The sequence below is a fragment of the Cavia porcellus genome, unplaced genomic scaffold (genome assembly GCF_034190915.1).
Source record: "Cavia porcellus strain 051 isolate PalLab524CR breed Dunkin Hartley unplaced genomic scaffold, mCavPor4.1 scaffold_49, whole genome shotgun sequence".
NCBI lineage: Eukaryota > Metazoa > Chordata > Mammalia > Rodentia > Caviidae > Cavia > Cavia porcellus.
Window position 1 is genome coordinate 701,841 of NW_026947532.1, and position 25,666 is coordinate 727,506.

At 54.2% G+C, this 25,666-nt stretch overlaps 1 protein-coding gene across 2 annotated transcripts; it reads right to left on the minus strand.

The window, feature by feature from the left end:
- Positions 1 to 369: 369 nt before the first annotated feature.
- On the minus strand, positions 370 to 22,701 carry Ubac1 (UBA domain containing 1). Of its 2 annotated transcripts, none has more exons than XM_005005096.4 (10): positions 22,464 to 22,701; positions 16,944 to 17,064; positions 16,076 to 16,149; positions 12,647 to 12,754; positions 11,631 to 11,733; positions 11,145 to 11,253; positions 10,220 to 10,439; positions 7,907 to 7,993; positions 6,905 to 6,962; positions 370 to 849 (listed from the first exon to the last, which is right to left on the minus strand). In XM_005005096.4, exons 1-10 carry the CDS (start codon positions 22,599 to 22,601, stop codon positions 734 to 736), a joined length of 1,134 nt encoding a protein of 377 aa, XP_005005153.1. In that variant the 5' UTR covers positions 22,602 to 22,701; the 3' UTR covers positions 370 to 733. The 2 variants fall into 2 exon arrangements, with proteins under 2 accessions (XP_005005153.1, XP_003473030.1); XM_003472982.5 differs by having other exon boundaries at positions 6,905 to 7,043; positions 22,464 to 22,695.
- Between the last annotated feature and the right edge of the window lie 2,965 nt (positions 22,702 to 25,666).

The window sequence follows — 25,666 nt, forward strand, 5'->3', positions numbered from 1 at the left end:
GGATAGGATGGCTCAGCCGAGGCCCCAGAGAGCACAGTACCTCTGCACAAGGACTAGGAACACAGCCCAGTGGGGTGCCGAGGTGTGGGGCACACACAAAGAAACCCCCTTCTCATCTGCAAATGCTGACAACACCCAAGGAGATAAGGCAGAGGGACACAAGGACAGAGCTCAAGGCCGGGCGGCTATGGAGCCCAGGCTACCGCCTGTGCCCTGTGTGCGGAGGCGTGGTGCGCTCCATTGTCACCACCCCCGAGTCCCAACTCCATCTGCCAACAAGGCTGGAGGCTGCAGAGACACTGTGCTGGGGAGATCCAATTCGGGAGGCGGGTGGTGTCTCGGGGCACTGAAGGAGCACAGGGACAGAGGTAGGAAAGGGCTGGTTTATTACACAAGCCACCCGACTCGCTGGCCACGGCAGCACGCCAGGCGCAACACTTCCATCAGGAACAAGCAGGCTCCACACAGCAGCGGGCGCTCCTAGCAGCACATCCACAGCCCAGTGGTGCACCTGGGGACGCCGGCCACCACCCAGCAACACAGCCCCTCCAGGAAGGCTGTGGGAAGCTGGGAGCGTGGCCTTACTGTCCATGAGTTTCTGAGCAGTAAGGCAGGGAGGGACAGCAGCGCAGCGCTGGTGACCTAGGCCCATGAGCTGGAGACAGCTTTGGACAAGGGCGCCTGTGCCCCCGCCCCGAGGCCGTAGCGGGACAGCCGAGCAGGCCGGGGCTGCCTACGCACGGTTCAGCGTCTGGAAGATGCGGGAGATCTGCAGCATGACTGGGCCTGTCTCGGGGTCATTCATCCACTGTGTGCTGTTCAGCGGGTTTTCCAGCATGTCTTCGAAGGCTGTGGAGACAGCAGGCAGAGCCGGTGCCCCAATGTCCTCTCAGCACGACGGAGTCAACCCCAGGGCACAAGAGGACTGGACCTCAGGCCAGGGGGGACTCAGCCTGAACCCACAGGCCAAGCCAACCCCACAGACCACAGAGCTGTTCTGAAATGCAAGATGCCTGTCCTGTGGGCCAGGTCCGTCTGTGCCCACAGCATGGGCTCAGAAAGTCACCTGGTGGCAAGAGGAGGTCTCAAAACTTGCCTCAACCTACAGCCCGGCTTCTACCCTCACCCCGAGAACCAACTGGACACAGAAAAGACCCATACACACAGGTGCTGTCGCAGCCCCTACCCCCGTGCTGCAAAATCAGACTCATCCTTGGGAAAACAAGGCTTAGCAATCACCACTGAATATGTGACGGACAGGCTGGGGTCGGCTGGGGCAGAGCCCTTAGGCTCCATCCCAACGCCCTAGAAAAACACACAAAAATAAAAACGTGGAGGCACTTAAGAAACCCATAGGGCTTGCTGGCAAAAGCCCCAGGAGCAGCTGCCCTGAAGGAGCAGATCCTAGCTGGTGAGTGGTTTGCGCTGCACCCAGCCATCTCAGTGGCTGGGCCACCCTAGAGTAGATGGCCCCTCATCCAGGGCTCCCTCCCCACACCGGCATGGTGTTTGGGGCCACGTGGGCTCCAGCACGGCGTCCCAAATGCTCCAAGACCACAGCTGTGATTGAGGATCTGTCTGGATCCCAGGTCAGGGGGTCAACCTGCACAGCAGGGACCTGAGCCACCCAGGCGCAAGGCAGAAGCCCAACGGGCCAGAGCCAGAGGGAACAGGTTTGTTCTGGGCATAGTGGGAAAACCCTCCCAGCCCCTACAAAGTCTCCTGGTGAGCCAGGCATGGTGATGCATGCCTTTAATCTCAGCACTCGGGAGGCTGAGGCAAGAGGATCATTGCAAATTCGAGACCAGCCTGGGCTACAAAGTGAGCTCAAGGCCGACCTGAACTGTATAGGGAAACCCTGCCTCAAAAAAAAGTCGTCTAGTGCTTTTCTGACAAACTCCTTGGAAAACCAGTTTACACTCTCAGAAAGCAAGCCCAGAAAGCCACGCTGTACCTGTGAGAAGGTGGCTGGGACATAGGCGGGGAGCCCGACGCCCCACTGCCTCCCAACAGATGGAAAAACACATTCCAGAGGACACGAAAGAGACAGGCAGAATCACAGAAAAGAAGACAAGTATGAAAAAGTGCGCAGAAGATTACTTATCCAAGGAAAGGCTTCTGTCTGTTCATTTTTGTCAAAGTCAGGGATCGAGTCCAGGCCCTGAGTGTGTGAGGCCAGGACACTTCTACTCAGCTTCATCGGTAGCCTTTTCTCATTTTATTTTAGACGTCTCCCTAACCCACACAGGTTGGCCATGAACTTTGTGATCCTCCTGCTTCAGCCTCCCAACAGTGTAATTATAGTTGCACTTTATCTCCTGCATTCTCCCAGCTTCCATGTTTCAAACACACCATGACATTGAAGTACACATGAAAGGTTGGCAATGTGTCACAGAGGGTGGTGTTAACATGCAACAAGCTACTCACAAAACTCTGAGTACAGCAAATGAAAAACAGCCCACATGAGAGAGGAGACACATGCGGCTAACATCAGAAATGTTACTAATGAGGAAAAGGGGCACAAACAGAGCAATCTGGATCTGTCCCCTGCACAGTGGGGCAGGGCCACGGCCAAAGGCAAAGCAGGAAGCACACTAGCAAGGTAGTAGCTGGGAGACTCCACAGTCTGATGTGGTGGCCTGGTGTCCAGCTGCCTGTCCCCAGAAGACTCAAGCTGCGCCAAAGGACCAGGACAAGAAAGGGTCACTACAGCAGCCATTTAATGGCCAGGAAAGGGAAACCACCCAGGCCACATTCACCAAATAGCTGCCATGGCCAGCAAGCCCATTTCCGCCAGCAGAGCAGGGACAGCAGGCGCTACAGTACATGGAGATGGCACAAGGAGGAGCACCTGGCGGGACCGTGAGGTACGCGTGACTGGCATCTTCCCCCGCTCTTCACCCCTCAGCTTTCTATAATGAACGTCCTAAGTCTTCTCAACAGAACAGTCCCATTCAAGACTCTCGTCAGGAGCTTTCGCTTCCCGAAGGCGGCAGGCTCATCCTTGCATAAGCATGTGGCCCACAGTGCATGGAGGAGCCTGGTAAGGAGTCTGGCAGGAAGGCACTGCCACGTGGAGCTTGGCAGCAAAGTGCACATGCTCATCCACCCACCAGCCACACCGTGTTCTGCCAACAGCAGACACTTCACCCCAAGATGCCCTGCCTCAATGCAGCGCCCCAAGACTGAAATTCAACTCCACTGACCACGACCCTGCTGGGGACAAACAGGTGTATGCCCTGGGCGGTCTGCCTTGCAGAGGGAGGAGGGGTGGCATGAGCCAGCCACATGGACACAGAACCACAGACTCAGCACCTGAACTGGAGAGAAAGAAGAGCTGGCCTTTACCACCAGATGTGTCTGCAACAAACTGACTCACCAAGAGCAATTCCAGTGGGAAATGTGGAGAGAGAACCGCTCAATAGGAAGGCCTCTGGGGCAGGTACAGAAAACCAAGACAGACTTTGGTACCAGGAGTGGGGTTACTGCTGTGATTGTACCTGATCTATGGTTCAACCATCTTCAGAACCAGCTTGTTTGGAAGAGTTTGGAAAGGCACCACAGCACTGCAATGCCTTAGACTGTACTTGTTGAGAGATTCTGATCAGAGCCCAGAAAACCAGAAGGCTAACAGAAAAGCTGCTCGAAAGACCAGGCTGGGCAGGTTCCTTCTGGGAAGAAGGACTGCACCTGCTGTTGGACTTGACACTGTGTGTTATACCTTAGCAGAAAGTTTGTCTGTGTTCTGTGCTTATCCAGAGACTTTGCCTGTGACTGAGACTAAGGACGAAGACTGATTAATCTTGTGGAAGAAATCTCAGGCCAGTTTAATTTAAGGCAGTAGTAACAGCTACTCTTAGGTGCTTTTAGCCAGATCTATGTTAAGAATAAGAATAAAGAGCCCAGCAGAATGATTTAAAGCACCGAGTGTGGCCATAAAGAAAGCTTTAGTAAAGCAACAGACTGCAAAGACAGAGCAGAAGAGATTTTGATTTCTGAGAAGGAATAGGACAATACAGCCAGGTGTGGTGGTTCATGCCTGTACTCCCCAGCACCTGGGAAGCTGAGGCACGAGGATCATTTCAAGTTCGAGACCAGCCTGGGCTACAAAATGAGCTCAAGAGCAGCCTGAATTGCATATCAAGACCCTTTCAAAAAGACAAAAAAAAAAAGGAATAAGACAATGGAAAAGGTGGTCTGAGGACATCACAAGAAGCAGCAGGACTCCACCCTTTGCAGCCTCAAAATGGCAAAAATGTAAGAATTTGCTTTGAGCAGAAAGTCTCAGCGCACCACATTCCAGAATGGCAGCGGCCTAAAGAATTTGTTCCTCAAGATTAGGTTCAGAGTGCTCAGTGATCCAACAATCCTACCCTACAGCCAAGAGAGAAGAAAGCCTGGCGACTGCTCCAGCTGGTGGCAGAACTTGGCATCGTCCACATGGTGCTGGTTTTAGGAGCATGAGGAACCCAAGAGTTGTAAGATCAGGAACGCTTCCACTCGGATTTCAGAAGACGACCTGGGAGGCCATGCAGTGTGCTCCTGAGAGGACAGTTGGTGAAGCCTAAGATACAATGGAGACCCTCAGAAGGTTGAAGCAGCCAGGCACGTAGGCCCTCTGAGGAAAACTGCAAGGAGAGCACAGTGCAGTCGTGGAGAGAAGTCATGGGAGCCAAAATCACCAGCAGTGCCACAGAGGTAGAGCCACCAAACCCCCTGGAGGTCACATCTTGCCACAGATTGCTTGGATGTTACACATGGAACTACAGAACCTAATGCTTGCCCTGCTGGATTTGGGACTTGCTTTGGTCTTGTTCCTATCTTATTTGTACCTTTTAAAATGGTATTGTATATCCGGTGCTACTGTATGTTGAGTGTTTGACTTTCATTTGTTTAGGGGCTTACTGCTAAAGAGTTTGCCTTAAATCTCAGAGGAGACTTTAGACTTGGACTCTACAGCACTGCTGAAACTGTTAGGACTTTGGCAGCTCTTCAGAGAGGGACTAAATGCCTTTGTATAAAGGGATGGCATGACTCTTCGATGGGCCAGGGACAAATTGTTATTACTTGTATCGAGGTGACCCCCCAAAGCCTCATGAAGCCAAATGTGGGGCTTTTCAGAGTCGGATGGATCTAGAGTATGTGACGTCAGGGTTAGGTATATGATGCTAAGACTGGTTTGTGGTACAATGCTAGGATTAACAGTGTCTCATGCTGGGTGTGAGTGCTACCAACCCTAAGGGCAGGTAACAAAGATAAAATGTAAGGAACACAAAAGACTGCTTCTATCACTGCCTGCTGCCTTCCTCTTTGCTGCCTTCTGCCTGAGATGAACTGTTTCTCCTCCTCCACGATGCCCCTCTGCCACAGGTTCATAACATGAAAGCAACACAGACACATTCAGGTTCATCAAAACACAGAACTCCTGTCCACCAACAAGCCAGGAAGATGCCAGAAACCAAACAATAGCGTTTCTAACACAAGTAACTGGTGAAAAGTCCCTCTTGTCCAATACAAGAACTTTCTGAACGAATGAGAAGAAAAGCCAAGTAAGGTGGCACACACCTGTAATCCCAGCACTCAGGAGGTTAAAGGCCACCCCGAGCTCCACAGTGAGTTCAGGACCAGCCTGAACTACATAGCAAAACCCTGTCTCAAAAACGAAAAACAAAAAACAAACAAACAAAAAACCAGAAAGAAAGACAATTTTGCTGAGGCAGGAGAAGTGTTGCAAGTTTGAGACCAGCATGGGTTACAAAGTGAGCTCAAGGCCAGCCTGAACTCCTGAATTGCATAGCGAGACCCTGTCTCAAAAAGAAAAAGAATAAATGAAAGAAAGAAAAAACACCCTACAGAAGAGGCCAAAAGCGGACCTTTGGTCACAGCGTGGTCCTGCCTCTGACAGGAGCCTGCCTGGGACTGCTGATAGGGCAGGCACTGCGTCACCACCTGTCCATGCCTGCCAGGCACTGTGCCCTCCTGATGTCCACCCATATCAGGAGAAGTGCTTCAAGTGCAGCCCTGGGAAAGCAGTAGCACCACAGGCACAGAGGGACAGGGATGCCAGAGCAGCACCACATGCAAGGACAGTCCAAGTGCCACAGGGCAGCAGAACGCAATGCACTGGGGCATGATCATTGGGCAGAGCAGCAGCATGGAGTGCACAGGCCCCCAGAGGGTGACTTCATTATTGCAGGGCAGGGGGTGGGGCAGACTGGACAGCAAAGAGAGGGCAAGCCTAGGGATAGCAGCCACCCAGGAAAGGGAAGGCAGGGGGCTCAGGGTGCACAGGAGCTTGGCAGGACCACTATGTCTAATCAAAGAGAACAGAACTGTGCAGGAAGACAACTACACACCTGGGAAACATGCAGAGTCCCTTTCTTTCTTTCTTTGTTACTGTTTCCTGAATAAAACAGGCAACAATTTACACAGCACTACCCTATCCCAGGCATTTCAAGCACTCAGAGATGACAAGAGAGGACCTGTGCCAAGCACCTGCTGACACCCTGCCATCCCACACGCTGAGCAGCTGGGGACCCTGACGTAGAGCCCTGGAGCCCATCATCAGGGACACTGAGGTGGCCACACTATCTGTTAAGCTGAGTGGCTCACGAACAGTTATTCACCTTATTAAAGTTATAGACACTATGCATTTTTACCCACATATGTAACAATAAAAATACACAATTACTAGAGAAGTGCTGCACAAATAAGCCACAGCCACACAATCTTCTCCCTGACCTGTGCTTCTTATGTGAGGGCCCAGCTTGCCTGATCCAGTGGAGCCTGTCCACTCTGAGCTGGACTGGGCTTGCACACAAGTGCCTGCAGGAGGCCACTGGGCCCAGCACCACCTCAGCAGCACCTGTGCCCACCCAAGATGACATCTTGAAGGCTCACGTACCCAGCAGAGTCTTAGGGTTGGTCAGACCCAGCTGCACAACGGGGTTGTCCAGGATGGCCTGAAAGAGAGGGCTGTTTGGATCGATGCCCTGGTCCAGCTCCTCGGGGGACGGCTTCCGGTCTCCCAGCAGCCACTCACACTGAAACCCGAGAACATTGGAGAGGTTAGCTCCTTCTGGTAACACCATCAGCACAAGCCCTGCACCTGTCCCTGTCCTGTCCTGCAGTTCCTGGCAGGCCCAAGCACTGCTCTGAGCAGAAGGGACCCCAACACAACAGGCTGGGTCCCCTCCAGTACCATGTGTGTCCAATTAGGCTGAGAGAAAAGAGAGAACTGGCCTGGCAGCCTTAGCAGACCTGGCACTACTGCTGAACCTGACCACTACAGCCTCGGAATGAGGTATCAGCCAGCTCCATTCTAGAAAAGCCTCCTGTGACTGTGTCTCTCCATGGCCAACACACCCAGGACTGGACGTGCAACTTGATGCCTAGACCTCAACCCTGCTCACAGTGGGGGGCTCCAGCCCACCCGCGCCTGCACTAGGGCCCTACCAGCAGCTGGCCTGTGCACACCACGGACTCAGCTCAGAGCATGGGTGAGAACATGTGCCAACAATCGCACACCCCAGGATGGGCACACACCGCCTCAGACAGGCAAGGCCCAGAATTCTCAGAATTTTCAGTGGGGTGGCGAGAGGTACTGGGGACTGGACCCACGGCCTGTGCACTGAGCTATATCCCCATCTCTTTCTTTTTTATTTTAAATAGGGTATAAATTGTCCTGACTGGGCTCGAATGTGGCATCTTCCTGTCCTGGCCTCCCAAAGTGCTCGGATTACAGGCACACCCCACCCTGCCCAACTGAGGTCTTCAAAGCTGTGTGCCACCCAAGTCTTCCACCCTGAAGTCCAGAGCAGTGTTGGGGCACAAAACGCCAACACATCCCAACACCCCAAGACTATGTGACACAGAGCGGGGCATAGGCTGGCCCCCAGGTACTTACAGCAGCGTTCTGCTGGTTGTTGTTCACTCTGAGGGCGTCGATCACCTCCTTCTCATCGAAGCCCATCTCCATCAGGGAAATGACAGCCTGGCCAGAAGCGCACAGCCGGTGAGCGCCACACACAGAATGTGCCAGCCCTGCCTCATGCATGACGCACTGCCGGCTGCTGACTGTCCCTTCTACCTCTGAGCCTCTCTGCGGCTTCCCTAGAGCCGCCCTGGGTGCCACAGCCCGCAGCCCCACAGCAAGCAGGAGCTGAGTGGGGATGAGCAAGTGCATCCACTGTACCCACCAGCACCCGCGTCCACAAAGCAGCGTAGGTCAGGTGCACACACCCAGTAACATGGGAACAAACCGTCACTGTCAGGAAAGACGCTTTTATTCCACCTTTTACCTTAAAAAACTAACGCTAGCTTTACTATGCAACATTCATTCAACACTTAGGCTCTGTGCGTAAACACACGCTAACTAGCTGGGTGAACATGACCTTCAGCTCTTCCCGGAATAGGACACCATTTCAGGCAAAGCCATCTCCTAAGATGTCTCCACTTCATATAACGCACTGTTCTGAGTGCTCACCCTCGCAAGGAACTGCAGGCCGCCTCAGCTCCCCATGGTGGTCTCCTGATGCTGCAGGCCAAAGCCCATGGCCTGCTTTCCTCCCCACTCAAGCCTCCCAGTGACACCATGACACCTGCACACCATGCAGGTCACTCACAGACGCTTGCAGGTCTCAGCAGACCCAACAGAGGATTGCGATAGGGGAAGGAATAGGCAAGGAGCCCGGCTAAGGTTTATTCTGTCTGTGCTCCCAGGAAGCTGCCCATGTCCCGGGGTGCACCAGGGCAGGATGAAGTCCCACACCCTAGCAGCGGCATCTCGAGGGCTCCTGCTGAGCACATGTGAGGCCCTGGGTGGGGTGGGAGCCTCAGTACTGCCAAAGAAAGGCCTCCAGAGAACCTGGAGGCCACCGACCCAGGACAGGATGGCTCTTCCCGTGTCATCTAAGAAATGAGGCCCCAGGACTTCCAGTCCACACACCGGTACATGCCCCTGCCACAGTGACAGGAAGGACCTCATCCAGTGGCAGAGGAAAGTCTGGCACTGTTCTCCTACAGTGGCCAAGCTAGGACCTTGGTGGCTGCTGGCCTGCTGCCCAGTCTCAGGACTGGTATAGAAATCAGAGGGCAAGTGGCCCTCACTGGCTCTCAAGTCCTGATAACAGGAGAGGACATTCTATGGACTCTTCTAAAACAGGTGGGGAAGGGAACGGTAGTGGGAAGGTATCTTAGGAAAGGAAACACACTTAAAATTAAGATGAAAACCTCTTTTTTAATAACACACAGTGGTAAACCATGTAATCTCAGCTGCTTGAGAGGCTGAGGCGGGAGGACCGAGGCCAGCCTGGCCAACACAGGGAGGGCATTTCTCAAGAGAATGGGTGGTGGAGCTGGCAACGATAAGCATAGGAGCTGACCGCCAAGCAAACCCACAAGGACCAGGCAGGGCCAGGCCCCGGGAGAGCCCCAGCCTGCCTACAGGCAGGACACCAAGAGCCCCACTATGTGGAAAGGCTTTTCAGTGCAAGACACAAAGAAGAACAAGATGGGAAACTCTCAAGTGACAGAGAGTGCCCTGAGGAGGGCCAGGGCAGCGGCAGGGTCCATAGAGCGCTAGAAGTGGACAGGCCAAGGCGCATGTGCAGCAACACTGGGCGCTAAGACCCTGGCACGGCCGGGATATGATGAGCAGAAGGCAGAACCCAGACCGCAACTGATGCTGCTGGTTCCCCAACCCCAAAGACAGGCAAGATGAATGCCAGCCCCCGCAGGGCATTGGGCTCAGCCCTGCAGGAGCACACTTGGAAGCCTCCTGCCTGGATCCCTGCAGCCTGGCCTCGTGGGCTCCCCAAGGGGAGCCCTGACAAACTTCACACCGCACCTGAGGCAGACGCAAATGAGCTGTGATCCAAAAGGAGCCAAAGTCAGAGGGAATCAAACCCAAATCCAGGCCCAAGAAAGCAGATCAAGCGGAGAAGGCCACGAGGAAGGGCGTCAACAGGCACCACAGGGTCCCAGGTATCGGCCAGGTCCCTGGTGCCCAGCTGCTCCTGCTTTCCCCGTCCTGTGCCCACTCGCTGCTCACCCTCGCCCTAAGGCTGCAGCAGCAGCAGCAGCAGCAGCACTGTCCGCCGTCTTCTCAGGAGACAACTCAGGAAACAAGACCCCTGCTAGACCCTCAGGAGCATAACGCAGTCTGAACAGGAAATGAGGTCCACCTGGCCCAGTCCCCTGACACCAGCAGCACACGTACCCTCGAGTCAGCGCGGAACTCCCTTTTCCTGCGGATCCTCTTGAAGATCTCCGTGAGCTCATCCCGCTCTTCATCTCCCTCAGCAGTGTCCACCGTGACCTCAGCAGCGGCAGCCGCAGCACCAGCCACAGCCTGTGCAGCCTGTCCTGGAAGAGGCGTGTCAATGGCCGGGTCTTCTGCGTGCTCGATCAGCCACTCCATGGCCTGCGGCACTGACATGCTGGAAGGGGACAACAGACTCTTCCCAGCTCTCCTGAGCAGCGCCAGGGCCCTCCCACCTGCTGATGGGCTGGCAAGGACAGGCCATCTCGTAGACGGGTCTCCATGGATGTGGCCTCTGCAGATCCCGCTCTACACGCGGGGTCCCCAGTGCAAGGGGGCAGGCGGCCAGTGCAGCTCAGGGGTAGGTGCTCACTTGCCAGGGTACAGGAGGAGGTCTGGGTTCAATCCCCAGACTGTGACAAGTCTAGAGCAGGAAGGACCTGGACCCTCGACATCTGCTGTCCTAGAGTCTGAGCATCTGTGACACTAGCTCAGAAGGCCCCGAGCATCCTGGTCCCTGTGCGGCCAGCTCTGACCATCAAGGTCCAGCCACAGGCAAAAGCATGGCAGACAGACTTGCCAGCACACAGCCCTGCACAGGCCAGGGCTTCAAACACTCAGTGCCCCTGCAGTCACAGCTGCTCGGGAGGCTGAGCAGGAGGCTCACATGGCCAGGAGTTTGAGACCGGTCTGGACAATACCCAGATCTACCTCAAAAGGCAAAACAAGAAGAAGCCCCATTCAGATATGATAAACTAACCACCCCTGTGCAAATCCGTGAGGAGCCTATGGACACACACGTCCGGAGATGACTGGACCAGAGTCGGGAGGGCAGAACACGACCCAGCTCCAGGTCCGAGAGTGGAGGGAAACCCCTACGTACTGGTTCAGCCGAAGGGCCTTGCATGCCCGGCTCTCAGGAAAGCCCATCTCCGTGAGCTGCCGCAGGGCGGCCTCATCCACGCGGTCATCCTCATCCTCATCCAGCATAGCTGCAGGTGACAGAGACGGTGTGAGGAGCCCTCCCTGACTCTGCACGGCAGCCCGTCTCTGCCCCGCACACACCTGGCAGACCTGAACTGCAGGTCGGCCGGCTCCAGCATCTGCCCACGTGCATGTGCGGCCCCGCGGGAGGCAGAGCTGGGCAGTACGTGACCGTGACCATGCCAGCTCCCAGAAGGGCTGCGGGCATAGGCTCCAAGTCCACAGAGAAACAGCATGTGCAAAAGAGTTTTTATGTGTGCATGTGCGTGTGTGAGTGTGTGCACACATGTGTATGCACATGTGTATGTGTGTGCACTGTGAGTGTGCAAGTACACACATACACACACGTGCAAGCTCCCTTGGGCCCTCTGGGCTCTGCCCGTACCATTTGCCTTTTTAAACAGCTCGACTGCATCGGGGTTCAGGGCCAGCAACTTCTGCGCCACCTCGATGAGAGACACCAAGATTTTCCGGAGCTCAGTTTGGAACTGTAGTGGGAAGCAGCAGAGACTTTCTCTGAGTACTGAGCAAACCAACTTGACCTGCACCCCCACCTTGTGCTAGTGCCCCAAACACACAACTCCACATGGCACTGCCCCCTTCCGGTGGCTGGGCAGAGGCCAGAGTGGAGCCCAGCTAGACCCTAGGAGACATCGTGGCACAGGAAGGGGCACTGTGTGCGTGGCAACAGACCCACATGTACGTGGCTGCTGAGAGCCAGGCTGCTGCCTCGCCTGGGACGGATGAGGAAAGCACCTGGCCAGTGCCCAGGGCTGCGCAGCTAGAAGCCCCACTGGCCACCCCAAAGCAGCAGGAGCATGGACAGAAAGCTGGCATGGGTAAACACTGCCCTAGTCCACATGGGACCCTGAAGGACATCCTAAAAAGGGTACCTTTCTAGGGCAACCCAGGGCTCACAGAGGGCCAGGTAAAACCGAAGGCAGCCACAGGGTTCCCATGGGCCCTGCCAGCGCCTCTGCCTCTCCGCCTAAGGCCTTCTCCAGGTGAGGAGCACTCAGACCTCCCAGCTCAGGCGAAGCCCTTGGGTGCACCCAGAGGCAGCTTACGCTCCCTGCTCTGCCTCCAGGTGTCTTCTGAGCTTCTTGTTTTAAAATAACCTTAGATTTACGGCATCACTGCAAATGCAGCAGAGTTCTTAAACACTCTGCCTCACTTTCCCTGAGCACTTTTTTTGATTTGGGGTTTCTGCTTTTTTTTTGAGACGTGGTCTCCCTATACTGCCCAGGCTGGCCTCAAAGCTTTGGGCTCAGGTGATCTTCCTACCTCAGCCTGTGGAGTAGCAGTGGCACCCACTTCCTGAGCACCTTGGAGAGGCTCCTGTGGCCGACAGATATGCTCCCACCCAGCCCCCCTCCCTCGCATGTGTGGGGCGACACTCACGTCTCTCATGGTGGTCTGCACCGCTGCCCGGTCCACGCTGCAGGCTGGCAGGCTGGCTGTCGCCCGGAGTATGGCCTCCTTGTCTGGAGCCTTCTGCTCTTGCTTCTTCTACAGAGGAGTGGAGGGGCCACAGTAAGCTCAGAGACAGGAACTGAGCCAACAGGGACTGCACCACATCTCCTCCGAGACAGGGCCACAAACCCCGCAGAACTAGGGTGTAGCCTTGGGGATAGAGCCCAGGTGCAGCACTTGGACCAGACCCCACACAGTTAGCCAGCATGGTGGGAGGACACAGAAGAAGCTGGTCCAGGCACAATCCTACCTTGGACAGATGACGGACAGATGATGGGGAAGCCCAGAGGCCACAGGTGTGCCCATCCTGCACCCTGCCCAGCCTTGCTGAGCCCGACACCTGGATGAGGGCTACAGAGACAACCAGGAAGCACAGAGAAGGCACAAAACCAGGAGGGAGACACAGTGGCAAACTCAGAGGACAAAGGCGCACAGAGGGTGGACAGAGCCGCAGGCTACAACCACCAGCCCATGCCCAGGATGGAGGCCACAGTGCGGGCTGAGCTCTAGGGGCCAGCGTGGGGCGCGTCCAACACCCCAGAGCACCTAGGTGCCCGGGGAGGGGTACAGCAGCTCCTTCTCAAGCCAGCAGGAGACCCTGCCCCCCCCCCCCGACAGGGCACAAGGGTGACATCCCACTGAGGATAGTGACAAAGGCAGAAAGGGAACCGGAAGGAGAAAGGCAGCAGCAGAGAAGAGCGCGCCCCACCCCCTCAACTGGAGGTGCAGGGCCCAGGCCACAGAGGACAAGGAAGCAGTGGCCCCCAGCCTCCCCTGAGGGCCAAGATGGAAAGAGAAAGACGGGAGAAGCAGTTACCAAAGGTGACCCAGAGCCAAGCTTCCTGACTCCAACGTGGAATCCCCATTGTCACACAGCCAGCACAGAGAGGTGCAGTGTGGCACCAGAGCCCGTGTCAGGCCCCAGAGGCCCCTGAGGAGCGGCCGGGCCAGAGCTCCCGGCAGGCAGAGCGCAACACCTGACCTCCTGGCCCAGGCAGACTCCAGGGGCAAGGCAAGAAGACGCCAGCCGGCCAACTGTCCCTCTGCAGCAGGCCGTCACAGGGCTGTCACCTGACCTGGAGGGGCCACGCCAGGGGACATGGGCACTGCCATGGAGTAGAGTTGCCCCTGCCGATACCAGCGAGAGATGGGCCCCCGGTCAGGCGCAGGAGGGGCCAGCAGGTGTCCCCATCTGCCCCTGAGCCCACAGCAAGGAATCAAGCCGGATCTCGGATGTCCGAGCCCCGGGTGAAGGGCGGATGAGAGGAGCCCATGGGGACCTGCCAGGCAGACAGGGTCCTGACACAGAGGGAAGAAGACTGGTCAGGCCGGGGTGCTCGGCTCCGGGAGGATGAGTCCGCAATAGAGCACCAGGCAGGGCAACCACCTAGGCCAAGAGAGGTGGAGCACAGAAAAAGAGGGTCTCGGCCCTGCAAGGTGGGAGTGGGAGGGTCACAGGGTCACGATCTGCCTGGGGAATTTAAAAACTCAACTAAATCTCAAAAATGAAAAAATTTTAAAGAGTCCTGGGGATGTAGCTCAGTGCCAAGATTCTGGGTTCAATTCCTAATGACAGAAAAAAACCCGTGTGCATGTATACGCTCATGTGCATGTGCGTGCACATGTGTGTGACACTTGACTGAACACAGGGCTTCACCCATGCTTGGCAATGCTGGATCACAGCTCCCAGGTAATCTACTGGGTCTGGGTGTATGTATGTGTGTGTGTGTGTGTGTGTGTGTGTGTGTGTGTGCATCACACACACACACACACACACACACACACACACACACACCATGTGCCTCAGCTTCTTTTTTAAAGCAAGGTCTTACTATGTAACCTCACCAGGACTTGAACTTGTGGTTCACCTGTCTCAGCCTCCCAAGGAATAACACCGTGCCGAGCTTTCCTTAATAACCCTATCACACTTACCCTGTGGCAGAAAACAATGCTTAAAGAACAGTAATAGGGCCACTGAGACTATCTTTATCTAACACTCCAGGCACGCCAGGCAGGAGGCTAGGAAGCCATGTCCCCATCACTAAGGGCTGTCTACAGGGGTAACTGAGCAAGCAGTGGACAACCTTTCCAGAATTAGGAAGAAAGCTACAGAAGACCTTTCCAGAATTAGGAAGAGAGCTACAGAAAACACAGACCTTTCCAGAATTAGGAAGAGAGCTATAGAAGACACCAGCTGAAAGATCAGTGAATGGTTACCTTTAGGGAGCATGATTCAGGCAGGATTTTATTAAAACATGAGCAAGGGGCTGGGGATTTAACTCAGCGGCATAAGCACCTGCCTTGTAAGTGCACAGTCAAGTTAATCCCCAGTACCAAAAAAAAAAAAAAAAAAAGAAGAATATCAGTGCTCTTTTGACTTAGAAAAACTGATCACAGAACCACGAACAAATGGCTTCCAGTGGTTCTGCGCACAGGAGCAGAGGCGAGGAGGGCAGCAGGTGGCTCAGTGGCTGCAGCAGGGGTTGCGCCAGAACGCAGCTGCCCATTCTAGCTGTAAGGGGACACCTGCCTCTAGCCGCAGCACTCAGAAGCGGGCCTGGCTTGTGGCAGGGGTAGACCAGACCTCTCCCTGGGCCCCTGCCAGTCCACACCCACACGGTGGCCAGGTGTGGCTTGAGATAAGGCAGCCCAAGCTCTGGACACTGGCTCCTTAAATATCCATCGCCCAGAGGAAGCCCCAAAATAGCTCACTGGCTCTCAGGCCAGGCCGTGTCCCAAGAGGCAGGCTTCTCTCCCGTGCAGGGCAAACACACTCCTTGGCTTTTCAGAGCTGAGGCAGAACCGCCAGCACCTCAGGACGAACTGTGAGGCTTGGCAGCCGCTTTGCACCAAGGCACAGGCCCTATGTGGTAGGGTGGGGGTGGGGGGTGCCCAGGACAATCTCCCACTAGCAAAGGAGCGAAGGGGCAGATGCCAAACGTGAAGCACACCGCAGTCTCTGCGGCAGCTAGATTCTGAGAAAGGCACAGATGAGAGCCGACCCCTTGACTCCAGACACGCAATTCTGCCTTGCCAGCAGCAGAGGGGACAGGCACAGCCGGCTTTGTGGTCAGCGGCCCAGGCGAGTGCTGCCCATGCTCTGCACCCCTGCTCTGGTCTGGGCGCAGGTCCCTAGTGACGCTCTCTATCCCATGGCACCCATATGCAGCTCAAAGGCAGAAAAGGCAGGAGGATGCAGAGGGGTAAAGCTGATGGCAGCAGGGCCCATGGGAACAGGCGGGCTGGTCACACAGAGACCGGCTCACTGCTACCGCCAGCACTGTGAGCAGGGCACAGGCAGCCCAGGAGGGACAGGCGCTTCCTCTGGGAAGGCAAAGACCACCGCCCGGAACTCACCTTCTCCTCTGCCGAGACCTCAGCCATCCTAGGAAGTGGGGCGGGGGTGCGCCTCTTTATCAGCAGTAGGACATCTGCAAAGCCACATGTACCGGTTAGGCAGAGCAGGCCACACAGCCCAGGCATCATGAAGGGTGCTGGGCACCCTTCCTGAGCACAGAAAGGGGGCTCTCTGTCCCTCCTAAACCCAAAAGCCACCCCCCTCCCCACCATTTCTGTGCTGCCCACAAGGCTCTGGCTGACCTATGGGCCCCTGCATGGGAAAGGATGAGGCTATGGGTCACCAGGCTGTGACCTGGCAGAGTCCTGATGACCACAAAGAGAACTAGTAAGAATCCTGCAAAATGCACAATTCTCATAGGCTGCTGTGAATCAACAAGCTGAGGCGTGGCCGGTCCCCAATCCATAGGTCACCTGTCACCTCTCAGGGCCCAGCTAGGCCAACGACCACACTCAGCACAGGTCTGTGAGCACGTGTCCAAGGTCCCAGCTTCCAGGACTTTCAGATGAAGTCTGTTAAACGATGCTAAGACACGGAGCAGCCATGTGTGACAGCACATCTCACTACACGGCCTCAGCCAACAGCCACAGCCATCATTTCACCCAAAAATAAAACCTGCAGACGCTCCAGAGTCTGGGTTGCTTTGAGCAGAATTAAAAATAAAGCTCATGTTTGGCTTCTGGGATGTCTGCTGCTTGCTCAGTTTTGATGTCTGCTGTTTTTCACAAACACTCCGTAACACATACTTTTTTAATAAAGGAAAAATAAAACCAGAGTCAGCCTGGTTTTCCCACTCAGAGCCAACTTGGGCCACAGACATGGTGTGAGGCCCAGCCCCAGCCCACGCCCCACCCTGCAGCCCCTCACCTCGGTCCTGCACATTCTCCTCCAGGATGGTCTTGGTGTCACTCAGTACCCTCTCAGAAGCAGCATGGATGAGTTTGTGGTGGGTGACGCTTTTGGGATCCTCTAGGCTCCCATGAGCACACTGAGGAATAAAATTAAACAAGTCACAATGCCCCAGTACACGGCCATGTGGGAATCTGTAGGTTTTCTCCCTAGCTGAGATATGAAAGTGCAGTGGAAATCAAAGGATAACCAGTAAGCCCAAGGAACTCCCAGGATGCGTGCCCCAGGCCTCCAACTCCCACGGCCTCCTACTCTGCACTCGGAGGGCAGTTCCAACTCGGACATACGACATTCTAAGTAGTGACGACCCAAACTGCTTTCTGGTCTGGAAAGCTCTCCAAAGGCCTCTTTTCTTCAGTACTTCTACACTGAGTTATATCTCCACCTCTTTCTATTTAAGTTTTTTAGTTTTAAGAGAAAGTGCTGCTACATTACCCAGGCTGGGCTCAAACTTGAGGCCCTCCTGCCTCTGTCTCCCTCAGAGCTATAAGGATAGGTGTGCACCACTATGCCCACTGGACAGTCATTTTTAAGTCAACATAGGTCCACTGCTTCCAGGCAAACTAAAGACCCGAGTATCATATGTGCACTTGTTTCCCTCTACTCCACAGACACATGACAGGAGTGGAGAGACAGCAAGGAAAGAACACGGCTCCCCAGAGCCCAGGAACCAGGCCTCTGCCCACCAAGCAATGTCCATACTGTGGATGCAGCTCAAGAGTCCCCTCCTGGGGCAACTCCAAGGGGATCATGGGTACTGAGTCCTGTGCAAGTCTCCAGAGCCCTGCAGCCTGCCCAGCGACGCAGATGGGGCCCTGGAGGGAGGCAGAGATTGAGGTCCCCAGCCACTGGCAGAGGCCACCCACCTCTGGCGGTGAGGAGGACATGACACCCAAAAGCCTCTCCTATGGCTGCTGATAACAGGGTCCCACCCAGTCCTGCACTGTCGCCTCATAGCCCCAATGCACACTACTGGCAGGCCCTGCCCTCCTCGAGCTCCACAATGCCCAGGGCACGTGTGCAGCAGGACCACAGGACAGCACGACTGCAGGACGGCAGGATAGCAAGACTCCTGTGTGGCTCTTGGCACGGCCCAAGCACCAAGTACACAGTGGCACAGCAGCCCGGACTCAGGGTGCCTCATCAGAGTCTGATCAGAGTATCCCTCCTCACCTATCTGCCTCAGCCCACACACCATGCATTCCCTAGACAGCTCTGGTCCTCCAGATCCCACGCCCGGGGTGAGAGGAGCAGCGGGAAGGCCTCGGGTACCGCAGCAAAGTCCCACGAGTTTCTGTTCTCCTGTCTATGCAGGCCCAGGGACAAGACTGCTGACCGGCGCCTGTGGATCCTGGGGCATCGATAGCAGAGTATCTACAGGCCAGGAAAGGAAACAGGCCAAGAGACCAGAGACACTGCTTGCAGCGTCCAGCACCCACTTGGCCTACAGGAGGGCACAGCCACCCCAGAATGCGCCCACCAAGGATGCCCAGCACCTCAGTCCTCCAGGCCCCAGAACAAGCCAGGCATGTTAGCTTACCACCTCCCCCTGCTGCCACAGAAGCCCAGAAATACCCCACACCCACAGCTAACTGGAAAAGAAGGAAAAACTAAACCAGTGTCCACTCTCAAAGCCAGCATTTTAGGAGTAAATAGAATGTTCCATTAGTGTCAAGACTGAAAAACAGTTTTGAGAAAACATTATGAAGGATTCTAGGGTCACCAAACATTGCCCCAAACTGGCAAGGCCGTGGGGCACAGGAAGTGGAATCCAGCCAACAGCCAACTGTGCTGTTACCACTGATCACAGAGCAGGCAGCCCTACTTTCCTTGAGCCTGGCAACCATCTGCTCCCAGAAATACGGAGTGAGCCGGTTTGTAATCCTAGAATTTGCAGGTAATTCTAGTTGACATGTGAAGTTCAGAATATGGTCAAGGAAACATAATTTTCTAAAACAATCCTCACCCTGGTTTCCAAAACTCTACATCCCACCACTGTGTCACCCCCGCCACAGACAAGCTCACCTGTCACTGTATCAGACCACGCACCCCAGTGGAGATCAACTCTGTGCCCCACCCTGTGTCCTCCCAGAGGAGCTACACCTTCGCATTGCTCAGACCCAGTGCTCTCTATCACACACAGATGACAGGCCCTGCAGCTTCACGGGGCCATATGAGCAAGGTACAGAGTCACAGAGAACCACTACAGCCCGAGGTCATTTTCTTAGTGTCAGTAATGCCCTGTGACTATAGCACCCACATGGGCCCTGCCAGGACCTGAGTGGCGGCCACTGGAGACTGCCAAGGAGCACAAACTTTGGAGAAAACAAAAAGGCAAAAGCAAAACAGCAATCCGTTTCCTCAGTCAGGGTGGTAATCCCCCTTACTGCGGCTCCCAGCAACGCCAGGAGTGGAGGGGGAGGGGAAAAAGGGAAGAAGAACCCCTCCAACGCTGCTGGTGTGGGCATGCGCAAGGGACTCTGGGAAGGAGGAAAACAAGCCAAGACACAGGCGTCTCAGCCTCGCCACCTACATGGACGGCACATGTGGGCCCTGGTTTCTGGGGTGACATTTGAGAGCACAACTTGAGCCCATTCCTTCCCACTAGGGCTTTCTGACTGCAGGACAGACAGACGGGACATGGACGGGAACACTTTCTGATGGCTCAGCTCTCCAGTCCCATAATTTATGTCAGCTCTTTCAGCATGAAATCTCCTGCTGCTCAGATCCTACGCACCTGGGGAGACTGCAAAGTGGAATAAAATCTCAATTTACAGAGGAAATGATTTTTTTAAAAAAAGTTACAATCTCAATACCCATGGGAGCAATAACTATCACAGGTAATTAGCATCTTACTGAAATTGGCTGCCTAATGAACCCCATGTACTTCTGAAATTTATTAGTAAACATCCACGCATCATTTCCTAGTGCTTTCCTGCGCAAAGCACTTTTGCGGCCACACTGTGAGTCCCCAGCATGGATGAGTTAACTCAACACCACAGTCGGTGGCCCTGCATTTGGAGTTAAAAATCTGTTTTCTCATTGGTTTCCATGGGTTTTAACATGTTGTATCTCATTATATTTTACTATATGTGATAGTATAAACAAAAATTTTTATAGGCAAAGAGATAATATAGAAACCGTTGTTCGTTTTCTGTTAGCTGGTTCTAAAATACCCTGTAATGCGTACATTCTCTTGAATGGCTTCACACTGTCTTGATATGTTTGATGCTATAAGTATACGAAGTTATACTCAAATAATTCAAGGAAAGAGACAATATGGTGACTACTATTATGTCAGGTTATCTGGTGGTAAAACACAATGATGCTTAAATTATTTGGTTCTGACCTGTGTTGTTCTGTTACTATGTCCTCTTTTATCTCGATCTCCCACTTTTTTTAAAATTATTTTTTCTTATTTTTTAATTAAGGGAAAACTAAATTAAAAAATAGCGGGATATATTACAGTAACTTTTTTTGTTTTCCTATTAACCTGATTTGAACCCCAGTATTGCTCTCCCCATCTTGTTCTGTCTGATTTTACTATATTCTGTTTTGTTTGATACTATCAAGTTTGAGGGTATAGGCAACCACTTTGAAGACAATAAGATTTACTATCATGCCAATTACGGTTGGACTATTATCTCCTTTTGAAGTCCTATAAGGTCTCCAATGTAGGTTTTATTGGTCTTGTTCTGTACTGTTTTGTTCAACTCTATTATACCTGATGATATAGGCAACTCTTTTCAAGATAGCAAGAGGCATAATGGTAATCATTTTTGGATCACCTGTTATTCTATTTTTGCATCATATACTATGTCCATCCTTCTGTTCTAACTGACTGTTTTGTTTTGTCACATTTGGTTTTATTCTCTTCAAAAAAAAAAGTAATAAGAACTGTGGGAGTAATGAAAACCAGAGTGTAATTGTTATTATAAAAAAAGAGAGGAAAAGAAAGTGGTCTAAAGGATATAACTACATGTATATTTAAGTGTGTAGGATAGAAAACCATATTACTGAGTTTTTGTTGGATCATTGAACAGAACTGTCTGCAATCTCACTGTATGAATGTCCACTTTGTATGCTTTAATTTTGTAATTTGGACAACTGTTTCTAAGATGACAATGTGTAATCTATTAACTAGTGATACCTTACTGTTTATTTTTTTTCTTGAAATTCTGAACTACTTGTACCCTTGTACTGCTTTGGTTTTTGTTTTTGTTTTTTCTCTCTTTTTTCTTTTTAAATTAAAAAAAAAAAAAAAAAAAAAAGCTATTTTCATTTCTCCCAGGAATTCTTATACTTATATGGATGGCCACTCTGATGAACACAGACAAGCCACTGAGGAGCCCATGGCAGGGCAGTGGGGCTTCCAAACAGTCAAACTACATGGGCTAGGCTATTAAAAATACCAGAGAAAGGGCAAAATGGCACACACCTGTAACCCCAGCACTGGGAGGGGCTAAGCCAGGGGGCTTCCTGGAGATCAAGGCAGAGTGAGACCCTCTCTCAAAAAACATAAATAAGAACTAAACCACAAGAAAGAAGGTGATACACTGCCCTTGAATATGTGAGCCTCCCTGAGAGGCTCAGACACTCCCCCACCCAGACTCACATTCAGCGCAGTGTGCTCCAGAGGGGTCTGATAACCAGGATGGGTCTCCCAGGCCACCTCCTACATTTACAGAGGGAGTCCCCCCCAGCCACACTCCTGAAAGAGATAACCAAAAAGTTCTCTTTGGCAGCAGTGACTTCAATCCTAACTGCAGGCTCACCCTGGGAGACAACAGCCCTATCTCAGAGAAACACTTGTCAAGCATAGACAGGGACCGCTCCCACGCAGTCTCCACCGAACAGCTGCGGCCACCTTTAACCTAAATTCCCACAGGGTACTCCTCAGGCCACCAGGCTCTGACAGACGCCGACCTTACCGCAAGAGTTGGGTTTAGAGGCAGTTTCAAGAGCTAAGGTGCACCTCCACCTAAGGCGCGTTTCTTCTAAGTGAACTTCAACAAGTAGAAAACGCCGGTTTGCACCATCCTGTTGAATGCATTTCACCCCCACAGAAAAGCCACGGTGCTATTTTAGGCGACTCGAGTTCAGGGCCAAGCCCGGGCTCACAGGCAAGCAGCTGCCCGGCCCGGCAGAGAAGAGGAAGACGCCTCTTAAGGAAGGGACCTGCACTAACTCTCAGCTCTAGGGGTGAAAACCCAGACCTCACCCCAACTCCAGGCCAGCACAAACGCTGGACAGCCGCGAGCCCATCTTGCCGGGACTCCCCTCCACCCCACCTCCTGGCTAACTGCAAAAAGCGCAAAAGAAATGGCTGGGGAGGCGACTGCCCGCCGGGGCTCAGATAAAAGGGGCAGAGAGGACGTGGGTGCCGCAAGCTGCCCAGCGGGTCCGCTTGGACCCCAGGTCCAGGCGGGTTCGGAGGCCGACGCCAAGGCGGGGCGGGGGCGCGGGACCCGGCCTTACGTGCTTGAGGCAGCGTTCCTTGAGCTTCTCCACCGACGTGTCCTCGCTCGCCTCCTCTAGCCACTCGGTGCCGTCGGCCGCGCAGATATGCAGTCGCAGCACCTTGCCGGCGAAGATCTTCTCCTCCTGCACGAACATCACGCCGCCGCCGCCCGGGCCTGCGCCGGCCGCCCGGGCCCGTGAAGGTCACCGGGGCGGGCTGGCGGCGGGCGGCGGGCGGCGGGCGGGAGCTGGGGCGGGGCCGGGCTGCCGCGCGCTCTTTCGCTGGGCCACGCCGCTGCCCCGCCCCGGCTCCCCTCTGCCCAGCAGTTCGTCACTCGCTGCGGCCCAAGCGACGTTTAGCAGCCACCGCGCTGCAGTGGCACAACCGCCAGGGGCGCGCTATCTCCGCCGCACCGGAAATGCGTAACGGACGCTCCCGTCGCGTGCCGGGAATCGTAGTTCTACGGCAGGCACCCCTCCCCGGCAGCGCACAGGAAGTGCATCATCATCACTACAGATGCATGCTGAGGGCTGTAGTTCTTTGACCGCCCTTTACTTCTGCTTGTGTGGAGCGCTGGTTGGTGAAAGCTGGCTTGGTCTACCGGGCTAGGGATACCCTGGCTATCAGCGAGGGCCAAAGGATGTGACATAGCGCGGTCAGGACCTTATATAGATGGCATGTTTATATTAAATACATATTTTGGGTTAAGTAAAATACATTCATTTTTACCTTTGTTGGAAGTGCAGCTCAGCAGTAGAGCCACTTTGGGGATCGAACTCAGGGCCTTAGGATGGCCCCTCCCTGTCATCTGTAACCTCAATGAGGTGTACTGGTAACTGGGGTTAATGTGCAAGGTCCAGCTGAACTGAGTCAGTGTGGTACTAGGTGCAGAGGGCCCGCCTGAGAATCACTGCCAGCATAAAAAGGAGGCCTGGAGAGGGAGGAGTGGTGCTGTTGATTCTCCTGGAGGGGCTTACTGAGCTTCTTTCCCGATATGAACTTGGTGGGAGCAAGGCACCTCGCTGTCATCAAGAATGGCTGTGGTACTTTTTGGAGGAGCTCTGGGCCTTACTTTGGGCATCACTCCTGGCACTGGTGCAGCTCTCTCAGCCAGCTGGCACAGCTCCTTCACCCCACTGGCACAGGCTTTCAGGCTTCCACCGCTGACCTTTGGGCCTTCCCAACACAGACCGGTGAAACAGACTTGCATGAGACATTGTCATGGGCTGTAGGCCTCCAGTTGGACTTGTTGGGGACATTGTCATGGGCTGTAGATCTTCAGCTGGGCACATGCAGGTTATTGCCCTGGCACTCAGGCCCTTGGCTAGATTTTCCAGGTCTCAAGTGTGTGGACAGATTTACTGCACTTTCTTTGTATTCCATTCCTTGGGTGACCATTATAAGTAATACTATAAATTATGTGCCCTGTATGGTCTTGTTCTCCCTATAACCCCTGCCTACAACACACAGTAATGCTGAGTGACTAACCAGCTTCACCTGTTCCTAAAATGACTCCATGATGGGTCTTGACTCCAGTGCTGGCAGAGGATCCACTGGCCCAGCCAGGCTGGACGCCGGGGACACATGGTCATCTGTCCTGAGTTGGCCAGTGGCTCTGCCCTTGAGGGCCCAAGCTGCCCATGCCTGGCCCAAGCTTATTCCCAGGAGCTCCTGGGGCCATACCCTAGCCTCAGCCTTCTTCCAGGGTGCAGGAATGACAGGCTCCAGGCCCCTGCTGGTCATGTCAGGAAGCTGCGTCTTCCCTCCCCAGGCTTAGCACAGTCCCTGCCTCTCCCTCACTCCTCCTGCTCCCAGTGTGAAACCAGCCCATGCTTCAGAGCCAAGGACCTCCTCTTCCAGGAAGCCCATGCTGGGTGCCCAGCCCTTGGCACCCTGACCATGTTGGCAAAATATGTCCAAGGGGGCTGAGAGATGGTATAAACCAGGGCAGCTCCTCCCCAGGAAAGAGCCAGTGGTGGTCACCCCCATCCCCTGGAATCAGGAATGACAGGGAGCACCCAACAGGACCTGGGACAAGTCCCTTTGCTAGACGTATGGCTGGATTGAGGGGTGCACATAGGGAGGACCCTGGGAACCAGCTGGCGGGCTAGGTGCCCTATTCACTTCCCTTCTCCAAGGGCTGCACTTCTGCATGGACATGGAGGGGCTGCCTAGAGTCCCTGAGGCCACCTGGCCCCAGCCCAGGGAGGTACTTTGGGGTTCTCACCCTCTGGGAGAGGATAAGTGGAGTGCTGGGTACAGCTCTTCATGGGAGCATATCCTAAGTTCCACCTCCCAGCCTTGTGGGGCTCAGCTTCTCCCCAGAGCCCTCAAAGCCTGGGTGCTGCTCCCCGAAGCTGGCCCCTGCTTTCAGGGAACCCAGCACCCACAGCTCTAGGGCTCACTGAGTACCTACCACGTGCTGCGGCCACTGGAGGCAGGCATGTCACAGGGTCCCAGCCCATTGGAGGATGGGGCATCCTTTCAAGGGAATTCACATAGGGGTTCCTGCTCATTTGAACCGAGGTCCATGCTGGCCCAAGGTCACTGTGGGCCAGTGTGGGCCACCCCTGCCACCCTCATGCTGGACACTACACCCGACCTCCTCAGGCTTGGCCTAAACCTCACCCCCTGTGGACAGAGACATCGCTGACCCCCATCTAGGTCCCCTCCTAGTCTCCTAACTCTGGCTTGAGTTGCTTAAGAAAGTGAAAGGTTGGTGATGTACACCTATAATCCCAGCACTCAGGAGGCTGAGGCAGGAGGATCACTGCAAGTTTAAGGCCAGGCTGGGCTACATAGTGAAATCCTATCTCAAATAAACCAAAAACAAACAAAAATAAAATGAAGGCTTCCGGGCCTTCTCATGCACACCTATAACCCAGCACTCAAGAGGCTGAGGCAGGAAGATCAAGAATTTGAGGCCAGCCTGGATTACACAGTCACTGTTCAACCCCATCTCAACCAAAAAGAAAAAAGGGAAAGAGGCAGTGCCTTAAGAAAGCCACTAGGGGGCGCAGGTGAGCCGTCCTGCCTAGAAGGGGACATGGGGGTGCCGGGTGGGGTGAGTATGTGCATGCGCGTGTGTATGTGGGTGTGTGCACGCTTGTGTGTGTGAGTGCATTCAGGTGGGAGCACCTTTGTGCATGTGTGTGTGTGTATCCAGGAACGCATGCCGTGAGTGTAGTGCTTGTGACCACGCGTGTGCCTGTGGGGGTGA